This window comes from Lissotriton vulgaris, chromosome 1_2, assembly GCF_964263255.1.
Source record: "Lissotriton vulgaris chromosome 1_2, aLisVul1.2, whole genome shotgun sequence".
NCBI classification, from domain to species: Eukaryota; Metazoa; Chordata; class Amphibia; order Caudata; family Salamandridae; genus Lissotriton; species Lissotriton vulgaris.
This window is the reverse complement of record NC_141686.1, coordinates 143,795,341-143,815,901: the sequence shown is the minus strand read 5'-3', so window position 1 is coordinate 143,815,901 and position 20,561 is coordinate 143,795,341. Positions and strand designations below refer to the sequence as shown.

Genomic DNA, 20,561 nt, shown 5'->3' with positions numbered 1-20,561 from the left:
CCTACCTCTTTCTGCACCCGTCTTGCCTCTTTTTGCACCTCTCTTGGTTCTTTCTGCACTGCTCTTGTTTCTTTCTGCACCCCTTGCCTCTTTCTGAAACTCTCTTCTTTCTTTCTAAACCTCTGTTGCTTCCTAAAGCAATTCTCTTACCTCTTTCTACACTTCTCTTCCTTCTTTCTGCACCCCTCCTGGCTCTTTCTATAACTCTCTTCCCTCTTTGTATAACTCTCCTACCTCTTTCTGTACCCCTCTTGCCTCTTTTTGGACCTCTGTTGGTTCTTTCTGCACTTCTCTTGCTTCTTTCTATACCTCTGTTGCTTCTTTCAGCAATTCTCTTGACCCTTTCTGCACTTCTCTTGCTTCTTTCTATACCTCTGTTGCTTCTGTCAGCAATTCTCTTGCCTCTTTCTGCACTTTTCTTGCTTGTTTCTGCACCTCTCTTGCGTCATTCTGTACTTCGCATGCCTCTTTCTGCACCGCTGACTGCACCTCTGACTTAGAGATAGTTTTAATCCCCCTGCACTATAATGTACTAGAGCCTTACAGGGGAGGTCATGGCAATCACAGTCGTACCCCAACCCATAGTGTACCCTAATGTATGTAGGTGTTTTCACTGTATTCTAAGTGTCTTTCAGTATAGCACTGGCTCCGGGCCTGGTAAGTCAGAGTCAGTTACCACCAGTACCAGTCAGCAAAATGTTGGGTGCACCGGATGACTTTGCATCAAGGCCTCTTACTGTTGGTTCTTTCTGTATATCTTTTGCTTCTTTTTGCACAGTTCTTCATCTTTCTGGACCTTTGTTGCATCTTGCTGCATTTCTCTTACTTCTTTCTGTGCCTTTTTCCTCTTTCTGCACATGTCCTACCTCCGTAGGCATAGTTAGAAATTAGCATTTAAAAATCCTTTGATATTCACTGAAAAAATCATAGGTTTCAGGAACGTTATAGTTAGTAATTAGTATTTGAAAAAACCCTAGAAATTCACAGAAAAAAACTCAGGTTTCAGGGATGTTATTTTTAGAAATGAGCATTTAAAAAACCTTTGGAATTCACAGAAAAAACATTGGTTTCAGGGACGTTATAGTTAGAAATTAGCATTTGAAAAACCTTTGAAATTCACTGAAAAAAACACAGGTTTTAGGGACGTTATAGTTAGTTGGACATTTCAGTTGTTCAAAACCAGTGAAATTTGTCTGTTATGGCTAGTTGAGCTAACTATAACTCGCGTCCCTGCAATGCACTGCTTATGACCACACATATTACATCATTGATGACATGGTCAGTGATATTACTGATGACATCTCAACTGACATCACTGATGACATCATTCACAGAAACTCTGACGCATCCACTCACTCCCCATATAACCTTTCATACACCCACCTCCAATTTCCACATTAGCCATTCTCAAAACCCATTCACATACCCATACCAGTATTTACACAGCCACACACTGATTCATATATTAACACACATACATCCACTCACTCACCTATACAGCCACTCACACACTCACTCACTAATACAGCAACTGACATGTCCACTCATATGCCCATATAACCACTCATTCACTGAGTCAGTCACCTATAGAACTACTCACACACCTACTCACTAACCCATACTGTCAATCACACAGCCACTTACTCACCCAAACAGTTACACACACACTTACTCATACAGATACTAACACATATTCACTTATCTATACAGTCACTGACACAAGCACTCACTCAACCATACAGCCACTCTCACATTCACTAACTCACCCATAAATTTACACACATGCCTCATCACTCATGTATGCTGCCTTTCACATACCCAGTTACCCATATACCACGTGCACATGCACTCCTGTCGGTGTGTGCATGCACTCCCCTTACACGGCTACCTTTAATTACAGCATGGAGCTCAGTCACAGCAGCTTTGCATGATGACTGGCAGTAAGTGAACCTCTCACTGACTTCAGCATAGATGCTGTTTAATAAAACAAAATCAAGCTTATCACTCTGTGCCAGAGATGCAAAACAGCGTCTTTAATTAGTCTGGGAGAAACTCTCTCATAGGAGCAAAAGTAATCTAAAATAAAACAGGGCATCGTGTTCTAAGTTGTGCAACCCTGGTACTAAATGCATAGACTACAGGGCGACATTGTCGATCAGAAACAAATGCATACATAGCACATTCTTGCATTTGGGAAAACATGCGCAAACCACCATTGGAAAAAGAAGCTAAGACAAAAACTAAAATGGGAACTAAATGTGAGCTACACAACAAGTTGAGCCTCATTGACGCGACCTCCTGCTCTTTTCCAAACCTTTATTTCAAAGATAATATGGCTCAGTGATGCCACAAGGAAGGCTTTCCTGCAACCACAGTAAGGAAGTGGGTTATAGAGAAACAAGATACCATCGCAATCAGCTAGAAGGCATATTCAACTGAAGAATTCTCCTTTCCAAGATCAAACTAAAATGTAAAAAATATAATGGAGAGCATATGTGAAGGTAAAGATTGGTATAACAACCATTACAAAAGTCATCAGTTATGGATGCACAGAGAACATAAACGCAGCCAATACGGTGTGCCAATTTCTTGTTGTGCATGCGGTAGAGACTCAGACAACTGCTTATATGCACTCCACAGGTAGCACATTTGTGCATGCTGTCAGTGTGCCAGTTGGTTTTGTGTGTGCAAATGCCAGTGAATGTGTTGTCTGTAAGATACTCTATTGTTTTCATTTGCCAGTTGTCTACAGCACTTGTGACATCGTATGCGACTCTTATTAAATTGGGGAGGGTCGGCTTTAGGTAATGGGTGGGTTTTGACCTATTTGAAAAAAACTTCATTTAGAAATTTCTTAGTGTCTTATATATGACTGAAACTGAATTCTGGGAAGAAGTCTGTGTTTTGATGGAAAACGATTGTGGATTCATATGCAGCAGTAGAACCATAGGCGTGCTGATTTGAGTTTTTGTGCAATGATGCACATATATTATGTACTAAATGTGATGGAATATATAGTGTGTGACTGTTCATATATGCTGTACCATTTGTGGTTATTTACATGCAAGACACATTCTAATGGGAGTGTTGAACATATTGTCTGCTTAGGCTTAAACTATCTTAAGGTGTGGTCTACTACCTGTACTCTGTACACCAAAATATACTTGCTTTGGATGTTAATACTACGGGACATACACATGTCTTAGCTGTTGATTTCCAAGTGAATTGTTCAAGAATAGAACATGTGTGACATTAATTTTGTAATAAAGGTTGTTCCTATCTCATACCTGTACTTCTGATTTATATTTCCAGCACTATCTTACAGCACTAGGAAGCAATTTGTCCATCCCATTGATCCTATCCAAAGAGCTTTGCCTGATGCATGACCCTGTGACTCAAAGCCACCTCATCAGTACTACCTTCTTCGTCTCAGGGATCTGTACCATAATACAAGTCATTTTTGGAGTCAGGTAAGTGACAGAGGTGACATCTCTAATGATAATGCTTGACAAATGTCGTTCTTATGGTCATTGGAGTCCACTCCTTTGTTCTTGGTACAGGATGGGGTGCAGGTCCAGTCCTTCTCAGGTTGCAGACACCGGGTTCAGTCATCTTCTGATCTTCCTCAGGTCTAGGAGTCTTCAGAAGTGGGTGCCTGGGGATGCCACATTAATGGCTGGTATGAGCTAGTGGGCAGGAATGAGCCTTGGGGATGCCCTAACCAATGGGTTAAAGGTTCGTTGGTCTACATGTACCCACTTTGACATCTCCAAGATTGTCGAAGTCTTTTGCCACACTAAACTTGGGTTTTTTGGATTTGGTTTTGTGGGGAGTGTACTATAGTAATCCTAGGATCCTCCCACATCTAACACTAAAGCCCAGTTTGAAGCAGGTCCTGTACCCACAACAACCTCAGAGACAGATGTCTAGTAGAATAAAGGCTGAGTTTTCAGAATCCAGAATGTAGATGCACATGCATTTTTCGTAATCCTGTTTCTCTCATTTAAAGTGTGCCCCAACTATTATATGTAAACCCAGAAGACCCATAAAACAGACTTTAACACTTTAATGTAAAAAAAAAACATCCACTGTGATAGGGCATATCTGGCTGGAGGACAAGAAAAGGACCCTGGCCAAGTGTAACAAACATCCCAGATGACCTGCCAAGAAAGATGTGTCATTCAAGCAGGACTTGGCACCTTAATGTAAATAAGGATTTTCCCATTCCCACTATGCAAATACTGTCAGGTTCAAATAGGTAATCTCTGCCCATTCAAACCAGTCTATTGATTTTTCCGGGGAGCAAATATAGACCTCATTTCTGCCTACTTATATAACGAATTACTGGATGGTAGTAGTGGGAGAGCAAAATGCATGTTTAGCTTCTAGGGAACTTCAGGTAAGGCAAAGGTAATGTTTTAATGGTCCCCTTTCCAAAATAGTTAGAAAGAATCTAAATTCACCAATACATTCGATTTTAAATAGCTATTAAAATTGTTGTTTTTCTAGCTACTCCCATTCCTAATATACAGCATTAGTATTTAATAGTGCATCATTGTGTTTTCCTATGAAACAGTCAGCTTTACTACAGTGAAAATAAGCTTTGAGGTGCTTTGAGGCATTGCAGGGACATGTTAAGCATTAAACATGTACGCTCCCCTTTTAAATACCATGGGCAATAAGGCCCACATAGGGGTGACCTATTAATATTTCAATGGAAGGTTTATGCCTGTCAAAGGGGGTTATTGTGAAGGGTTGAATTTGCAGTATAAAACTACACAGCCAGGCTACAATGATAGGACTGAAGAAGGCATGCTTTACAGTGCTGCTGCGGTGGGTGGCACAATGAGTGTCGCAGTGCACTGGTAGCATTTAATTTGAAGTTCCTAGGTACACTTGGTTCCATGTACTAGGGTCATATTGGCAAATAAGCCAACCAGGTGTATATCAATTTTCCCATGTAGAAAGGTGGAGCACAAGCACTTTACCTCTGATTAAAAGGGGTATAGTGCATAGTTCTATAGCCAGCAAAAATAGGGTTAAGCAAAAAGGCAAAAACAAATCCTGCAGAAAAGGCACATATCCAACAGTAACCTTGAATGAGGCAAAGCTATATCACTTTCCTTTGGTCCTTATGGGCATGTTTTTAAGACCCCGCTCTATTTATCCAGTCTTGATTATGAGTCCTTCTACCGGATTAGTCCTCTAGTCCACCTGCGTTAAGGCAAATATGAGAGAGCCATTAGTTCATCAAAGTGCGGTCTCTTTTTGGTTCAGTCAGATCATTGCCATTTTAGGAAAACCCATTGCAGCTATATTCGAGCAAATAGTAAAGGGAGTCCTACTGGCCAAATATAATAATACATTGCGCATGACGATGTCTATTGGCGATGATTCAAATTAGCACTGAAATGTATCTGAGAAAAAAGCAGTTTAGCTGACAATAAAATCTGAATCTTGCACATAGAATATGCAGTTCGTTCAAAGACAGGATAACATCTCTGTGTCTTTGCCTGAATATAGTTAGTGCAATTCAGATGTTATTATAAATCTGAAGATTATGCATAACAACCTTTTATTGCCACTACTGCTGCCTCTTTAAAGAATACAACTGCCTCACAAAGATAAAGAACTTTAAAACAAAAAAAGGTTTCACTAGCCAAAAATGACTTCAACCTGTGAGCCAACATGGTCTTCCTATTTACATGCTGCTTCCTGAGTGATACATATTCAGTTGTTTACTATGCTTGTTTGGGAATGAGCATTTATAAGTACATTAGTTTCTGGGATTTTGTGTGTGGGTCTGTGCTTCTAATTTATGGAAGCAAGTAGAATGTAAAGTGTGTTTAAGTCTGTTAGGTTAAATTCGATTGCTGTTGTCAGGTAATTAAAAAAGCAAGGGGAGAAGTGAAAAACGTTACGGTCAGAGGAGTTGTTAATTCATTAATTAAAAACAGTTTTAGTTTACTTTTAATTTAGATGGCCACTGGTTTTTCCGCCAGGCACGGGTGGTTGGCTCCCGCTGTAGTGCAAGCAGAGCTGCATCTGTGGGAGTCCACAGTGACCACGTGACATTTCAGTTGCCACTGGTTCGCAAGGAGGCAGATGTGTATGTTCATCTCCTTCAAGATTTTGCTGCCATATTGGAAAGGACACATGCCATTGCAATATAGCATCAGGCGTGTTGTTGTAGATCAGTTTGCTCGGGGCACACCCACTGCTCTTTGAAATTGGCTAAGGTGATTTTCGAAAGTACACGATTGCGATGATTGAGATCATATTGTTTGTTTTTCTAGGACGTTACTGTACATTTGAATCAGAGAAAAATAATTGTAGCGTCCTACCAGCCCAGGCACTCGCCAGTAACTATGCCACATGCAGAGAGCAATTTTTCACGTCTTTAGTGGAAGACAGAACTCAACATTCTAAGCCTGCCTTCAACTCATCCCTCCAATGCGTATGTCACAGACCTATGGTGTACAATGTGAACTAAAACAGTTCCAGCATTCTTAATTTACAAGACCCTACATCTCCTGCTTTATTAAATTAAAAGTTACAACTTTTCAAAATATATTAATAACTACACAAATGTACACGTGACTAAATACACAGATGATCCCAGATATATATACAACAATAATTCTTCAATTAATTGTCATCGCCTCGATTCACACATCTTGATTGGGTCATTGGGCACCAGGAGATGACAGTCGAAGGGTCAGTGATCTGCACAGGTGAGGTGAAATCATCAGCAGACACAGAGGGATTACCAGTCTGTCTGGACCCAGTCTCTACATAGGCAGTGGTTTTTGGTGCGTGGAAAGTGAGGGGCTTCCCAGGACGCTGGGAAGTCACTGTGTCCTTTTGTGTTAGTTACAGTAAATGACTGAGCCTCAAAAGGAGCATCAGACTTTCTTTTTCTGGATTGTCTGATAAGCATTCGATCGCCTCTTATAAAGGTGACATCTTTTATTTGATGTTGTTTGTCAGCATATCATTTCATCTTTCGTTTGCAACCAAAGTCCATAGTATGACTGTCTTCCTCAGTCTTGGATCTGAGGTTGGTCCATTAGGAGAGCTTAGTCGTCATGGCTCTTCTAAACATTAGATTTGCAGCGCTTTCCCCTGTCGCTGAGTGAGAGGTCGAACAGTAAGATCGAAGAGTAGTGTTCAAAAGAACTTTAAGTTTAAGTTTCTTCAATGCCCCTTGCTGAACAGCTGTCTTTAAAGTACTCATAAACCATTCTACCAGGCCATTGGCCTGGAGACAAAGAAGCCATCTTTGAATAAACTTTTCATTGGTAGTAAATGAAAGGTCTACCAATGGAAAACAGGCTTATTTATCAACAATGACTAAAAGATAATGCCCATTCCCATTAAGACCAACGTAATCAAAAGCAATTCTCTCCCAGGCGTGATGTAACAATTCTGACTTGTTTAATGCATGCTGAATAACTTTAGATGAAAGCCAGTTGCATACATGGCAGGCCTTTAACTCTTTGTCAACCCTTTCGTCAAGATAAGTAGACCAAAGTCGGTCACAGAGAGCTCTCTTTGTGGCAACTATTCCTCGAAGTCCCTCATGGGTGAAGTTGATCACTGTCATAGACTCTCTGGAATAACAATTGTGTACCTCGCAGGATGAGGACTTCTTGGGTCACTGAAAGTTCATCTCATCCATTTTTTTTAACTTTAAATACTCATTCTCATTAGTGAGAGGTCTAGTACTGGTTCCACGATTGATGAACAATAATGTCTTTTAACTCCAACATGTCACTATTTTGGCACGTGGCAGTGACAATGTATTTTAAAGACATGGTAGCTGGTGTGTTTGATTTTACAATATAATGTATGTAGGCCTCTGCTGTCTTAGATGGGATACCAGGGCACTGCATTGGTACTCTTGAAAAATAATCAGCAGGATTCTGATCAATGATGAATTGTATAATTGTATTCTTGTAACCTCAAACCCCAACTTTCAATTTGTGGAGGCATTTTGACTTTGGGATAGCCAAATATCGTCAACAGTGCTTGATGATTACTCACTACTGTGAACAGCTTTCTATATATGAATACATGGAAATATTCACTAGCCCAGACCACTTCTAATCTTTCTCCCTCAGGTTGCAAGTAAGCAAGTTCCATTTGGGAGATGCTTTTACTGGCATATTCCATGATATACCACAGAGCATTTGGCTGTCTGTTGTGCTGCATAAGTACTGTTCCTAACCCAACAGGGCTAACATCACTGCCACCTCTGTGTGGAGTTTGGGATCAAAGTTGGCCATTTCAGTGGCATTTATGATGGCTTGCTTATTTTCTGGAAGCTCTTCTCACATTCATGTGACCAACGAAATGGCACATTATTTTTAATTAGTTCTTGTAACATAGCAAAGTCTCATATGTATCTAGAACAGTAATTGACCATTCCAAAGAATGATCCTAACTAAGAAATGTCCTGTGGCTGATTTGCAGTAGATAACACTTGCACTTTAGTTGATCAGGTTCCATACCCCGTCAGAAAAGACACGGCCAAAGAATTTCAAGCTTTTCTTGTGGAATACTCATTTGTCAGCATTCAGAGTTAAACCTGCACCACTGGGTAAAATACATACTTGCATGAGAGCTCTGTATTGCTCTTTCAGAGTGGCTTCGGAAGCTGATATGTCATCTCTATATTTAAATGCATTTACTAAAGGCTGTAGGATACGTAGAATGACATCTTGGAAACATTCTGCAGCAGAGGATACACCAAATCTCGATCGCTTATAGCGAAAAAGACCAATATGAGTAGAAAAGGTTGTAATGTACTTGGATTTTTCTTCAAGTTCAAATTGTTGATATCCTTTATTTAAGTCTAGTTAAGTGAAAACTTTGCACCTTTCAATTGAGCTATCATATCAGCAATGTGTGGGCCAGGATTTCTGTCTCGCAAATCGCCTTGTTGGCCTAATGCAAGTCAACGAACGCATATGAATACAGCTCCTTCACTGTCTCTATTAGACACTACTGTGTCTTTGAGGAACAGGACAAACATCCTCATTAAAATGCAATTTTACTTTCATTGTTTTGAGTTTTCCTAACCCCTGAGATAATGAAGGAAATGTACGTAAAATGTAATGATGAGCATTCATATTGTAGTTTCATGTGTTTCATCATGGCTACAAACTAACCTTCACTTTTTAGGGATGTTGAGGCAGCCCATGTATATACTTTAGTTTTTGACTTAGCGAGTTGTGGTAATGGAGACAATTCTTGATACTTCTCCACAGACATGATATTTATTGACACACCGCCGTGAATTATGAATGGTATCGAACACCCATTTACCTTTAGGCTGATCTTTGGACAATGTTTGAATGTCTTTGGTGCTTTTTCATTCAGAATTTTTGTCCCTTTGAAGTGTTCCTCACATTCGACTAGTCCTGCAGGTGCATGTCTTTCTGAAGTAAACATTGACATTACACAATTGTCATTGTCACTTTCACTGGAAACTAATACTGAGGAACTCTTTGTCGATGATTTAGATGATGGTCGACTTTGTTTGGTGTTGATTTGACTACTTGGCCTTATGGGAGCGCAAAGAATGCCGCTGAGGTAGCGTTCGGTCTACCATTTTGTATTCACACTGTGACGCACTTACTTTTCTCTTTGCCTTGCAAGTCTTCACAAAATGGTTTGCTTTACCACAGCCAATGCGTATCTGTCCAATGACAGGACATTTACCTTCATGTAGAAATGGCAGTCCACATCTGTTACACATTTTCTTTTTTTATGGACACATCACTTTGTACCCCCAAGCCTTGTACTTTGGCTTACTTTTCATGCTCATGACTGACGCGCTTTGGGCACCTCCAGCCTCCATGTCAGTCACTTGACAGTCAGCACGCTCTACAGTGCAAGCAGCTTTGAGGACTTGTTCTAAGCTCAGAGTTTCCTTCAGCATTTGTTGTTGAAAGGAACCTGACAGACATCCATTGATAGGCAGGTAAATGCCTCATTATTAAATTCATTGAGTCTACAGTGCTTTACCTGACCATTCAGCCTCTCTACAAATTCATCGATAGTTTCACCTGCTCTCAGGCGTTTTTGACTGAATATCTATCTTTCGTAATCTATATTTGGGACTGAATTAAGCTTGACATTCAAGGCAATTTTGATATGATCGTACGTTGCATCACCTTCTTGTGGTATCTGTTTTATGGCTTCCTTCACTCCTTCACCAGCCATGTTCCTCAGATACTTTATAATCTTTTTACCCTCCTTTTCATCTATTGCATTTATGAAATCTTCAAAAGTCTCTATCCATGCAGTCCATCCATGGCTAATATTGGATTTTTGTGGCAGTATCAAATGCTGATGACGGTTTTAAAAATGCAGCATCCGTATATGCTTTGGTGGACAGTAATGCTCTCTCAGGCGCTTCTTGTGAAACTTGTTTAAACATAGCTTCTTTAGTGGCCTTGTGACGTGCTGGCTTCAGGGCCAGCCTTAGTAACTTGAGGTGCTTGGGCCTTGCCCTGACTCTACACCGGAGCTCTTTGTTTGATGGCAGTCGAGGAAGTTGTTCTGAGCCTTTGCACAGCACCTGTTGTGGTAGGTCGCTTTGTTCGGGGACAACTCTGCCAGCACAACCCCCTGACCCTCCTTCTGCGGCTGCTTTACAGCACGTTGTGGCATGACGATTCGTTGATGGTTTCGGTAAGTAGATAAACCTTGTATACTATTAGTCTGTGAAAGCAGAATACGCTATGATATTTCAATCAATCCCCATTTGTAAACGCAAATATCTGGGCACTGTGTCTCCGTCAAAGAACCAGGTCTTGAGTTTCTTTCTGAAGTCTGCGAACAAGGGGACCATACAGAGCTGGAAGGGAAGGTCGTTCCACATCTTGGCTGCAATGTAGGAGAAGGAGCAGCCGCCGCTGTGGGTATGGCGGATACAAGGGGAATGTGCGAGGGCGAGTGAAAAGGAGCATAGGTGTCTAGTGTCTTGGTGGAATGTCAGTTGATGGCTGAGGTAAGCAGGTCCTAATTAGTGAACGGCATTGTAGCCTTGTGTAAGGATCTTAAACTGGCATCTTTTCTAAATAGGGGGCCTGTGGAGGTCAGTAAGGTGGGGGGCGATGTGGGTTCATTTGGAGAGGTCCATATTCTGTCGGCTTTGCGCTTAAATGTTTCTTCACAATCACTGGGTTAATCTCTGTTTCATAGCACATGAATTTCAGTTTAATCTGTACTGAGCTATTGCTGTGAGCTACACTCCTTTGGTGTTTTTATTTCGTATAGTGTATGGCATTCATTTGTATAATGGTGCCGTACCATTTATTGACGGCCAATTCATTCAGTTCCTGGCCACCAACATGTAGACTTTCAATGTCGCTTTCTTTATCTTTTTGCGTTTTACACATGCTGGCGATGTGCTGATACCCCACCGGTGCCAGCCTCAATTCTGCGCTTCTAATGTGGTAAACGTTGAAAGCATAAGCAGTTTGCTGTATCATGGCAAAATGAATGGAAGAGAGCTTTCATTGTACAGGCTTTGTATCCCATCGTTGTCACCAGTTGAAGTGTCCTACCAGCCCAAGTACTCGCCAGTAATTATGCCACATACTGAGAGTGATTTTACATGTCTTTATTCCACTGTGTGTAAGTCAGAACTCAACATTCTAAGTTTGCCTTCAACTCATTCCTCCAAAGCTTTTTTCACAAGCCCATGGTGTACATGGGAACCAAAACAGTTCCAGAGCTCTTTATTACAAGACAATACAGAGATCATTTTGCTTTTTTTCTGGGAAATTGCTGTACATTTGAATAAGGGAATAATACAATTTAGAAAGTAAAAAGGATTGTTTTCTTATGAAGACCAAAGGTTGAGAGAGAAGGGTCTGTATTGGATAAGACACATGCCTTGGTAAAGATATTTTATATATTCAAAACGAGTATTATGAGACTTCTCAGGCAGTGTGGGGGTAAGAAGGGAAAAGAAGATCATTCGGAGGAGAATATTGATCTTTATCAAGGGAATTTGAAGTAAGGATGGTAACTAGAGGGGGCATAATTTTGAAGAGGGTGAAACATTATGATGCCATGGAGAATATTGAGTATGTTTTGACCTCCAAGATGAGTCAGGAGTTCCAGATATTTTGTGCGAAGACTTACAGGGTCCTTCAAGTAAGAGTGGTTTGAAAGATCCTCAAGGTTAGGAGATATTTAGCTCTTAAAATCTGAGGCATGTGTGAAGTAACTCCTGGTTGCCAATGAATGGCATGTTTTATGAAATAATGTGTAAGAAACCCTTTAAAACGCGAGGTCCAAAGTCTGCTCAATGCCTGTCATAGAGGAGATGATGTATGCAAATCCAAATTTTGACTTAGAATTGATTTTTGTTATGTAATTAAATTGGGTGAATACCTGAGAAAGGGTCTCAAGTATTCTGGTATTCTGTAACAAAGTGCCAAGACAGGCTATTGGACGTTTTGCCGCTTCTGACCTGCATTTTATTTAATGCGGAGGAGGTGCATTTGGAAGGAGTTGATGTACGTGTTTGGTCTACTAGTTGGAGCGAATAGGAACTGTGAATGCAGGATTAACTGCAGAGAGAAGAAAGGCAATATTAATGAAGATTAATTCAAATTGGGTAGTGTGGCTTCCGAGGAAGCAATTGAAGCGGCCAAAGGTTCAGTATTTGGAGTTGATTTAGTAAATAGCATTAACATATATGTTTTAACCTTTACTGCATTGGAATAGGATCAAAATAATATGGTGTGTTTTTGGTAATTGCAGGTTTGGAAGGGATCATAGAAGGGGACTGGGCGAGGCATTAGTAATGAGGCATTGGAAAAGGATCCAAAGTAACAATCATGTTATTGCCCAGTAAAGGAAGAAACAGAAATGATAGAGGAGGAGGCCAAGTTAACAGTGGAATCCAGGGTATATATGGAGTTGTTCACTAGTTTTTCCCAAGGTAAGATGGGGACTAGATTGAAGCACTTCTTTGAGATAGCAGATCCTCACAAGAACTTTGGGTTTTGGAGATGGTAAAGGGCTATAAAATAGAGCTTATAGATGTTCCTGTACAAGAACTGGAACCAACTGACTTAGTATTGATTGGAGTGCATGATTCTTGTGGATTTGGAAGTCAAGCAGATGTTGAAGAAGGCTTAAATTGTTTGGGCAGAAAACAATCTCAGAGGTGTTGTAATTTCCTTTTTCTAGTGAAGAAGATAGAAAAGGGTTTTCATCCAGTGAGTCACTGGCAATGTCCTTCATTGGTCTATGAGATGTTTGATCTTCAAGTTGCAAGGTCTTCTTCTGAAATACAGTTGCTATTTCGCACTGATTTCAAGTTACATTTTGGCGAACTTGTGCATCGCATTTTTAACATGTATAATACTGCTGAAGTACCGCACTTTTTAAAGAAAATAGGCTCTGGCTTGGGTAATGCATTCTAGACAGTCTTCTGAGTTATTCCATCATTCATACACTCGGTGCTAGGAAGCATTTTTGGAGGTCTCCTGCTGGTCCTGTTCCCGATTGCCTAGACTTTGTTTTACTTTTTCTGCTCTGCACTGGATGTCCCATCAAGAGGCCAAATGGATCTGCTACTTCCACATGTGCTCCTGTGTCATGAACGCATGAGGCATGAGGCTGTGGTTTGGCGCACTCTTGCTTCAGGAACTAAATGAACACTGATTCTTGTCCTGTCGGCCTGTGTAACTACACTGCTTGCAGCCCATATTCCACTGTCTTCTGTGCATTTGTGAGTGTGCCTAGGAATGCTGTTTTGGTCTCTGGACATTGACTTTCTGGTGAGCCCATTAACGATCTACTTGTATGTTGTCCTTTGTGCTTGCTGTTTCTTCTGAATGCATTTTATGAGCCCTACTGGAATGTTTGAGGTCCTAATGATCTGGATCTTGGCTCCGCTTTGGCGGATCTCACACTTGCTTCTCCTCCTTTGGCACCCGCTTAGGGGAATGGATGGGAAAATGTTTGCTCCATGGATCGGATCCAATGGGTGCCTGTGGGACCATCGTCTGCGGTTGCTGAGACAGCAGTATTTTGTCTACCTCTCTGAACACATGAAGAATCTGGCAGTTTTTAGCCATGGAACTGTTTTGAATTCTATTTTCTTTTTATACTAAATTGCTTTTTAAATTTGGTTTAATTCAGTGTATACTTTTTTTTATTATGAAGTGGCTTTCACTATCCTCTTTGTAATTAAAAATGTGTGATGCTTTGTTTTAGAATTTAGTGGGGGTTTTCTAGTCATTGACCCTCATTTGTTAGAATTAGTCTAGGGATAGCTTTTGTTGACTCACGTCCCAAGAGTATGTGTCATGTGGTCAGGATAGGCCGGGTAAGAAACTCCACCATTTACATGCCCATGTTTCTTAAATTGCCTTCTCTTTACACACAATGACTTTTGACATACATTTGCGTGTGTGACAATGTAGAATGACATTCTCTGAATCGGCATTGCTTACATTTCTGCTACGTAGTCACACTATAACAACACCTTAAACATTCAGTACAAAGGAGAAAGTTCACTGCACAAATGTTGTTATTGTTATTGAACGGTAGGAGAAAAGGCTATCCAACTAGAATAAACAATTGCAGCGTGACAAGTGTTGCGATATGGCCACATGGGTGCTGCTTATTATATAAACAGAACCACTTCCTTGTTTAAGGAAAGGAGCCTTCAGCTGACACTGCGACATCACTGCATATGGGAATTCCCGCTCAGCTGATTCCTGTTTACCAACATGAGGAATGTCCCGCTCTACACCAAGACGGGAGCCTGATGACACTTACCCGCAGGTAATGGGAAGTTAGTCCACCCGACAGGGATTTAACAGATACTCACCCTAGGCAAGACTAGGTAAGGGAGTACTAGTATGACAGGGATTTAGCAGATACTCACCCTAGGCAAGACTAGGTAAGGGAGTACTAGGTACTAGCACACTATAAACAGCACTTATATGCTGCATATATTCACTATCTTAGCACAATCGAGGAATTGTTCATCCTCTTCACTGCTCTTATTATTGCTAATTATGCTGATCTGTTTCATCCAACTAATTATTACAGCACACGTATTTTATACAAGAATCATAATGCTTCAATAAGTATTGAGCTGCCTTCCAGAGCATTTGTTGTGCATTGCCTTGGGTATGCATTAGAGTTCAAACAAAAAGGCTCTAGATCTGTTACTACAATTTGCTTGGAGGATCAGGGTTGTCATGTTCTAGGGTTGGACACACATTTTACATTCTGTAAGGTTATGGATGTTGATAGTGCACTGTGTGCTAGCAGGACTACAGGCCTAAGGGTGTGATTGGAATCAGTCTGGCACAATCCTGGAGTTTATGTTGTCCGCCAAACCCACAGTTTTACCAGTGAGGTACAAGCCGATTGACACCTCCCACCTTATCAATTCACACTAGTTTGTTCACATCGGCACGTCCAGGTCACTTTAGATTTCTATCAACTGTGTAGTCTCCCCAGGGCTCCAAATTCTCTCCTGTTCAACCTATACACAGAGCAACTTGCTGCTCTGCTCACAAATAACGCTTATTACAAAGGAACACTGGGTCCCTTACTGTAGGAGACCACAAAACATAACACATAGAAATATTATACTATGTCCAAAGTCTTAATTGATTAAAAGTATTTATTTAAACATATAACCCTTAAAATGAAGTGGGGAGCAACAGCAAAAAGGAAAGAAGTTCAAGGCTCAGACATTTAGTTGTTGTTGTAGGAATATTAATGCAAAAACAACAATTGATGGACAGAATGCAGAACAATGTCATACATTCCGTCCAGCAAAGACATGGCTTGGCAGTTCGGGCTGGACTGTTCCCATGAGGCACAGGATCAAGGCTGATTTGCTATGGCCATGTCTGAACTGGAGTAGTGTGGAGTGCAAAAAAACAATGCATTTAGGCCCAGCTCTCTGTACTGGGGTGAATGTATTACATTGCTCTGCATTCTGTCCATCAACTGTTGCTTTTGCATTTGTCACCCCGCGTTGGATGGGTATGCTCAGACGTGAGTACCATGCTCTCCACACCACTGCAGTCAAGCTATCCTGGCTGAAGACGGCTGATCGCCAGAAACCGGTCCTAGGATGCTTGATTCCGGTCTAGGAAAGACATGGCTTGGCAGTTTGGGCTGGACTGTTCCCATGAGGCACAGGGTCAAGGCTGATTTGCACATGGCCATGTCTGAACTGGGGTGTGTGGAGTGCAAAAAAAACTATGGATTTAGGCCCAGATCTCTACTGGGGTGAATGTATTAGATTGTTCTGCATTCTGTCCATCAACTGTTGTTTTTGTAGTAAAAATATTAAGCACATTATTTCACATATAATCTGAAGTACCTATGCTCACATCATTCACATAACAATTTAGGTAGTCATGGTACTGTTTGTCAACGACTTTGTCATCCCACCATAAAATATGGGACTATCATCAGGACATAATGGATTATGCCTGAGATGAAAATGCCTGTAGGGGATATTAAAAAAGAGAAGAAGATAGGAGAAGGGTCGAGCAACCAACAAAAAAAGGAAGACAAAGTTGGTTGTTAATGATTATGTCAAGCCATGAGGACACTCAGTCAATACATGCACATACATAACCAGGTATCAACCAAAAGTGCAACACGCTGATGATCAAATTCGCACTAGCAATGAAGAAACATGCTAGGGAGGGTGATGTGATTCCTAATAACGGGACTAGTTTAGACATTAATTACAAAATAAAGAGAGTGACTAACCTATGGAATTTGAATTTGAATTTGAATTTAAAAACATTTGTACAGCGCTCGCATACCCAGCGGTTTCATGGCGCTAGTGGTGATCAGTGGATGGCAGCAGCAGAAAGATTAAGGGTAGGCTTGTGTGAACAGAAAAGTTTTGAGGTTTTTCCGGAACAAGGGGTAGGAAAGTGAGGTGCGCAGAGTAACCGGGAGGGAGCTCCAAAAAGTTGGAGCCAGGACAGCGAATCTCGCTCCGCCCGACCTCTGCTTTTTAAAGCGAGGGATGGTAAGGAGAGCCAAATGGGCCGAGCGAAGTTCTCTGCCTGGGCAGTAAGGTTTGATGAGAGAGCAAATGAACTCGGGAGCAGTGCCCGCTCTGGCTTGATATGTAAGGCAGCCGAGTTTAAACAGGGCACGCTCTCTTACAGGGAGCCAATGCAGTGTTTTGAGTAGTGGGGTGACCCGGTGATATCTAGGGAGGCCATGGATCAGGCGGGCCGCCTGATTCTGCACCAGTTGTAGTCGATGGATCATGTATGCAGGGGCTCCATTATAGACTATATTACCGTAGTCTATACGGGACAGTACCATGGCCAACATGATGATTTTTAAGGCTGAAGGGGAAAAAAAACGAGAAACTTTCCTAATTACTCTGAGGGAAAAGAAACATGAAGAAACCACGGAGTTGACTTGTGGGTGAACAGTGAGCTGGGGATTAAGAAAGATTCCCAGAGTTTTCACTTTGGACACCGGGAGTGGAGGGGCACCAAGGGAGGGGGGCCAGAAGGAAGGGGACCAGGGGCTGCAGCCACCTCCGGTCAGGACCAGCTCGGTCTTGTCCGGATTGAGTTTGAGGTGGCTGCAGTTCATCCAATCTTGAATGAGGGTCATGGTGGTTTTGACGTTCAGGGCAGATGAAGGTGAGTGGGATAGATTGAAGATTAACTGGAGGTCATCCGCGTAATTGAACACGGTGACCTCCAGTTGCTGTAACATAAAAATAAGGGGGAAAATATAAAGGTTGAACAAAAGAGGGGAAAGTGAAGAACCCTGAGGGACCCCGCATTCTACCTTACGAGAGGCCGCCGCAAAGCCAGCCAAATGGACTCCTTGTGTTCTCCCAAAAAGAAAGGACTCCAGCCAAGAAAAGGCTAGGCCCTCTACACCCGCCGCCTTGACACGGTTGAGGAGGATGGTATGGTCCACCGTGTCAAAAGCGGCGGATAAGTCAAGGAGAATCAGGTCTTGCGGAAGGTTGATGTCGATGCCTTCACGCAGCTTGTCCATGACTGAGATGACCACTTTTTCAGTAGAATGCAGGGGACGGAAACCGGCTTGGCAAGGGGAGAGGCAATGGTTTGCCTCAATGTGAGTGCTCAAAGTGGAAGTGATGTGGGTTTCCAGAACCTTAGCAAGGTAGGGGAGGAGTGAAATTGGGCGGTAATTGGAAGGGGAGGAGGGATCGGCGTCCAATTTTTTTAAGATTGGGATGACAGTCGCCGATTTGTGTGACATGGGAACATGACCATGAGTAAGTGAGTCGTTAAGGAGGGTCAAAGGGGGGGTGGGGCAGGCTGAGTAGACTTCCCTGAGTATGCAGGCAGGGGCGAAGTCCTGGGGTGAGCCTGATTTGACCCGTTGAAGCAGAGGACGGATAGTGTCAATGGTTAGGAGTGGGAAGTTGGTCAGTTTAACAGTAGAGGGGGGAGGGGTCAACAAAGGTGGAGGAAGGCAGAGGAATGTTGTGTTTAATTTTTACGACTTTGTCTATAAAGAACTCGTTGAGCGAGTCACAGAGGGATTGGGACGGGGGAATGGTTGCTGTGGCTCTGGTGGATGAGGCAAGCTCATGGACGGTGGAGAAGATTTCTTTCGATTGTGACTCAGCGACCATTATCCTGTGGGTGTAGTATTCAGCTTTTGCTTCCAGGATGCTCTTTTTATAGATTTGCAGAGCGGCCAGGTAGATTGTTTTTTGGGCTGGGTCGTAAGTTCTTCTCCAGACTCGTTCAGCCCTTCTTGCAGCAAGTTTTTTCTCTTTAAGGTCGGAGGTAAACCAACGATTGGCTGCATGGGCCCGTTTGACTGAAAGACGCTTGAGGGGGGCGAATTCGTCACCTGCCACCGTGAGCCAATTGTTAATTGAGGCCAGCTGAGGGGCGGCTGTCAGACCGGTAAGATCCGGATAGGTCTTGGCCAGGGCCGAACAGAAGGAGGGCATGTTTACCTTACCCCATTTCCGAACCCAGGTGTTTTTGGGAAGGGGGGGTTTAACCGGGGGTGCTAGGGCAAGGGAGAACGTGATGGTGGAGTGATCTGACCATGGGCAAGGGAAAATAATAGGAGAAGTGGATGGAACATTCAGTGTCCAAATTTGATCTAGCATGTGGCCATGTAGGTGGGTAGGACTGTGGATGAGCGGTACAAAATTCAAATTTTTCATAAGGCTGGTGAATTCCTTGGATTGGGGGCTTTCGGCAGGGTCATTGGGCCAGAAATTAAGGTCCCCTAACACTAATACAGAGGAATTATTAACTACCAAAGTGGCCAGAAGAGTCTGAATATCGGGGAGAAATGAAGGGGTGGACTGGGGAGGGCGGTAGATAAGAACAAAAGTGAGGGGGACTTGGTGGGAGATAGAACGGGCTACGAGGAGATCGACATTGGTGATAGGTGGGGAAGGAAGGATTTGAAAATTGAAATCAGTGCGAGCTATTAAGGCCACTCCACCACCCCGCTTGCCTTCAGGGCGATCCGCACGAATGGCGGAATATGTTGATGGTAAGGCGGCAAGCACGTTGGGTAGGGAGTCGGTCTTGAACCAGGTCTCGGTTAAAAACAGGAGATCTGGTTCATTAGAGTCGAGATAGTCAAATAGCTCGTATTGGTGGTTTACGGCGGACCTGGTATTTAGAAGGGTAGCCGACGTAGAGAACAACTGGGCAGAGGGGGCTGGGGGTGAGGGGGGAACAGGGGAAGATGTAAGGGCAGGTGAAGCAAGAAGTGATACTAACCCAGGGGGGAGGATGAAGGGGAACTATATAGGCCAAGGTGTTGAAGATCGGTAGTGAGAGAGGAGTTGATACTGCCGGGGGACCATAAGAGGCATAACTGGGACGGGGTGTAGGAGAAATAACCAGCAGCGTCCCGTGCCCCTAGCCCCAGCCAGCCGCGGACGGGCGCAGACGGGCTTAACTCAGGCGCAACTCCGGCGCGCCTCCGTCGCGCCCGCTGCGCTCGTCCGCTGCGCTGCCTCATAGTGCCTGTTTAAGTAGGGGCGGAGAGGCGGGGGAGGGGCAGGGCTGTTGTGGAAAGCGAAGACCAAGCCAAGATGGCGCCCGCTGCCGCTGGGAGCCCGCGAAAGACACGATCAGCCCCAGCCGGCAGCTCACCCTTAAGAGCCCAAGGAAGTGGAAGAACACCCAACTGGGTAGTTTGATTCCAAGAAAGGAGGGGAGCCCTATCTATGGTGGCACAGTGGATCAAACTGAAAATTGAATATATTATAGTTCTCTATTTAATCAGGGAGATCAGTGTATGAAAAGGGGAGGTGCTCGCACCTAAAAAGAGGTGAGTATCAAGTTGACTTGAAGTGAATGATAATCTGGCTGCAATTAGATACATTACTGGTAATGCCAATCTAAAATAAAGCAAAAGGCAATGTCCAGGGCATCAAGATTCCAAGGAAAGCCATGTGTGCGATCAAAACACACTGAGACAAGGCTGGGCTAACCATAATGTAGAATGGCAACAATTACCAATGGAAAGAGACATATGCGACGCATGCAAGGTCT

At 42.7% G+C, this 20,561-nt stretch overlaps 1 protein-coding gene across 1 annotated transcript in view; it reads left to right on the top strand.

Moving 5' to 3' along the window:
- LOC147734707 (solute carrier family 23 member 1-like) overlaps positions 1–20,561 on the top strand; it is a 474,929-nt gene that overhangs the window by 166,321 nt on the left and 288,047 nt on the right. The window contains exon 3 of the mRNA XM_086953611.1: positions 3,313–3,470. Coding sequence (XP_086809737.1) covers positions 3,313–3,470 — 158 coding nt within the window. The remainder of the gene's footprint in view (positions 1–3,312; positions 3,471–20,561) is intronic.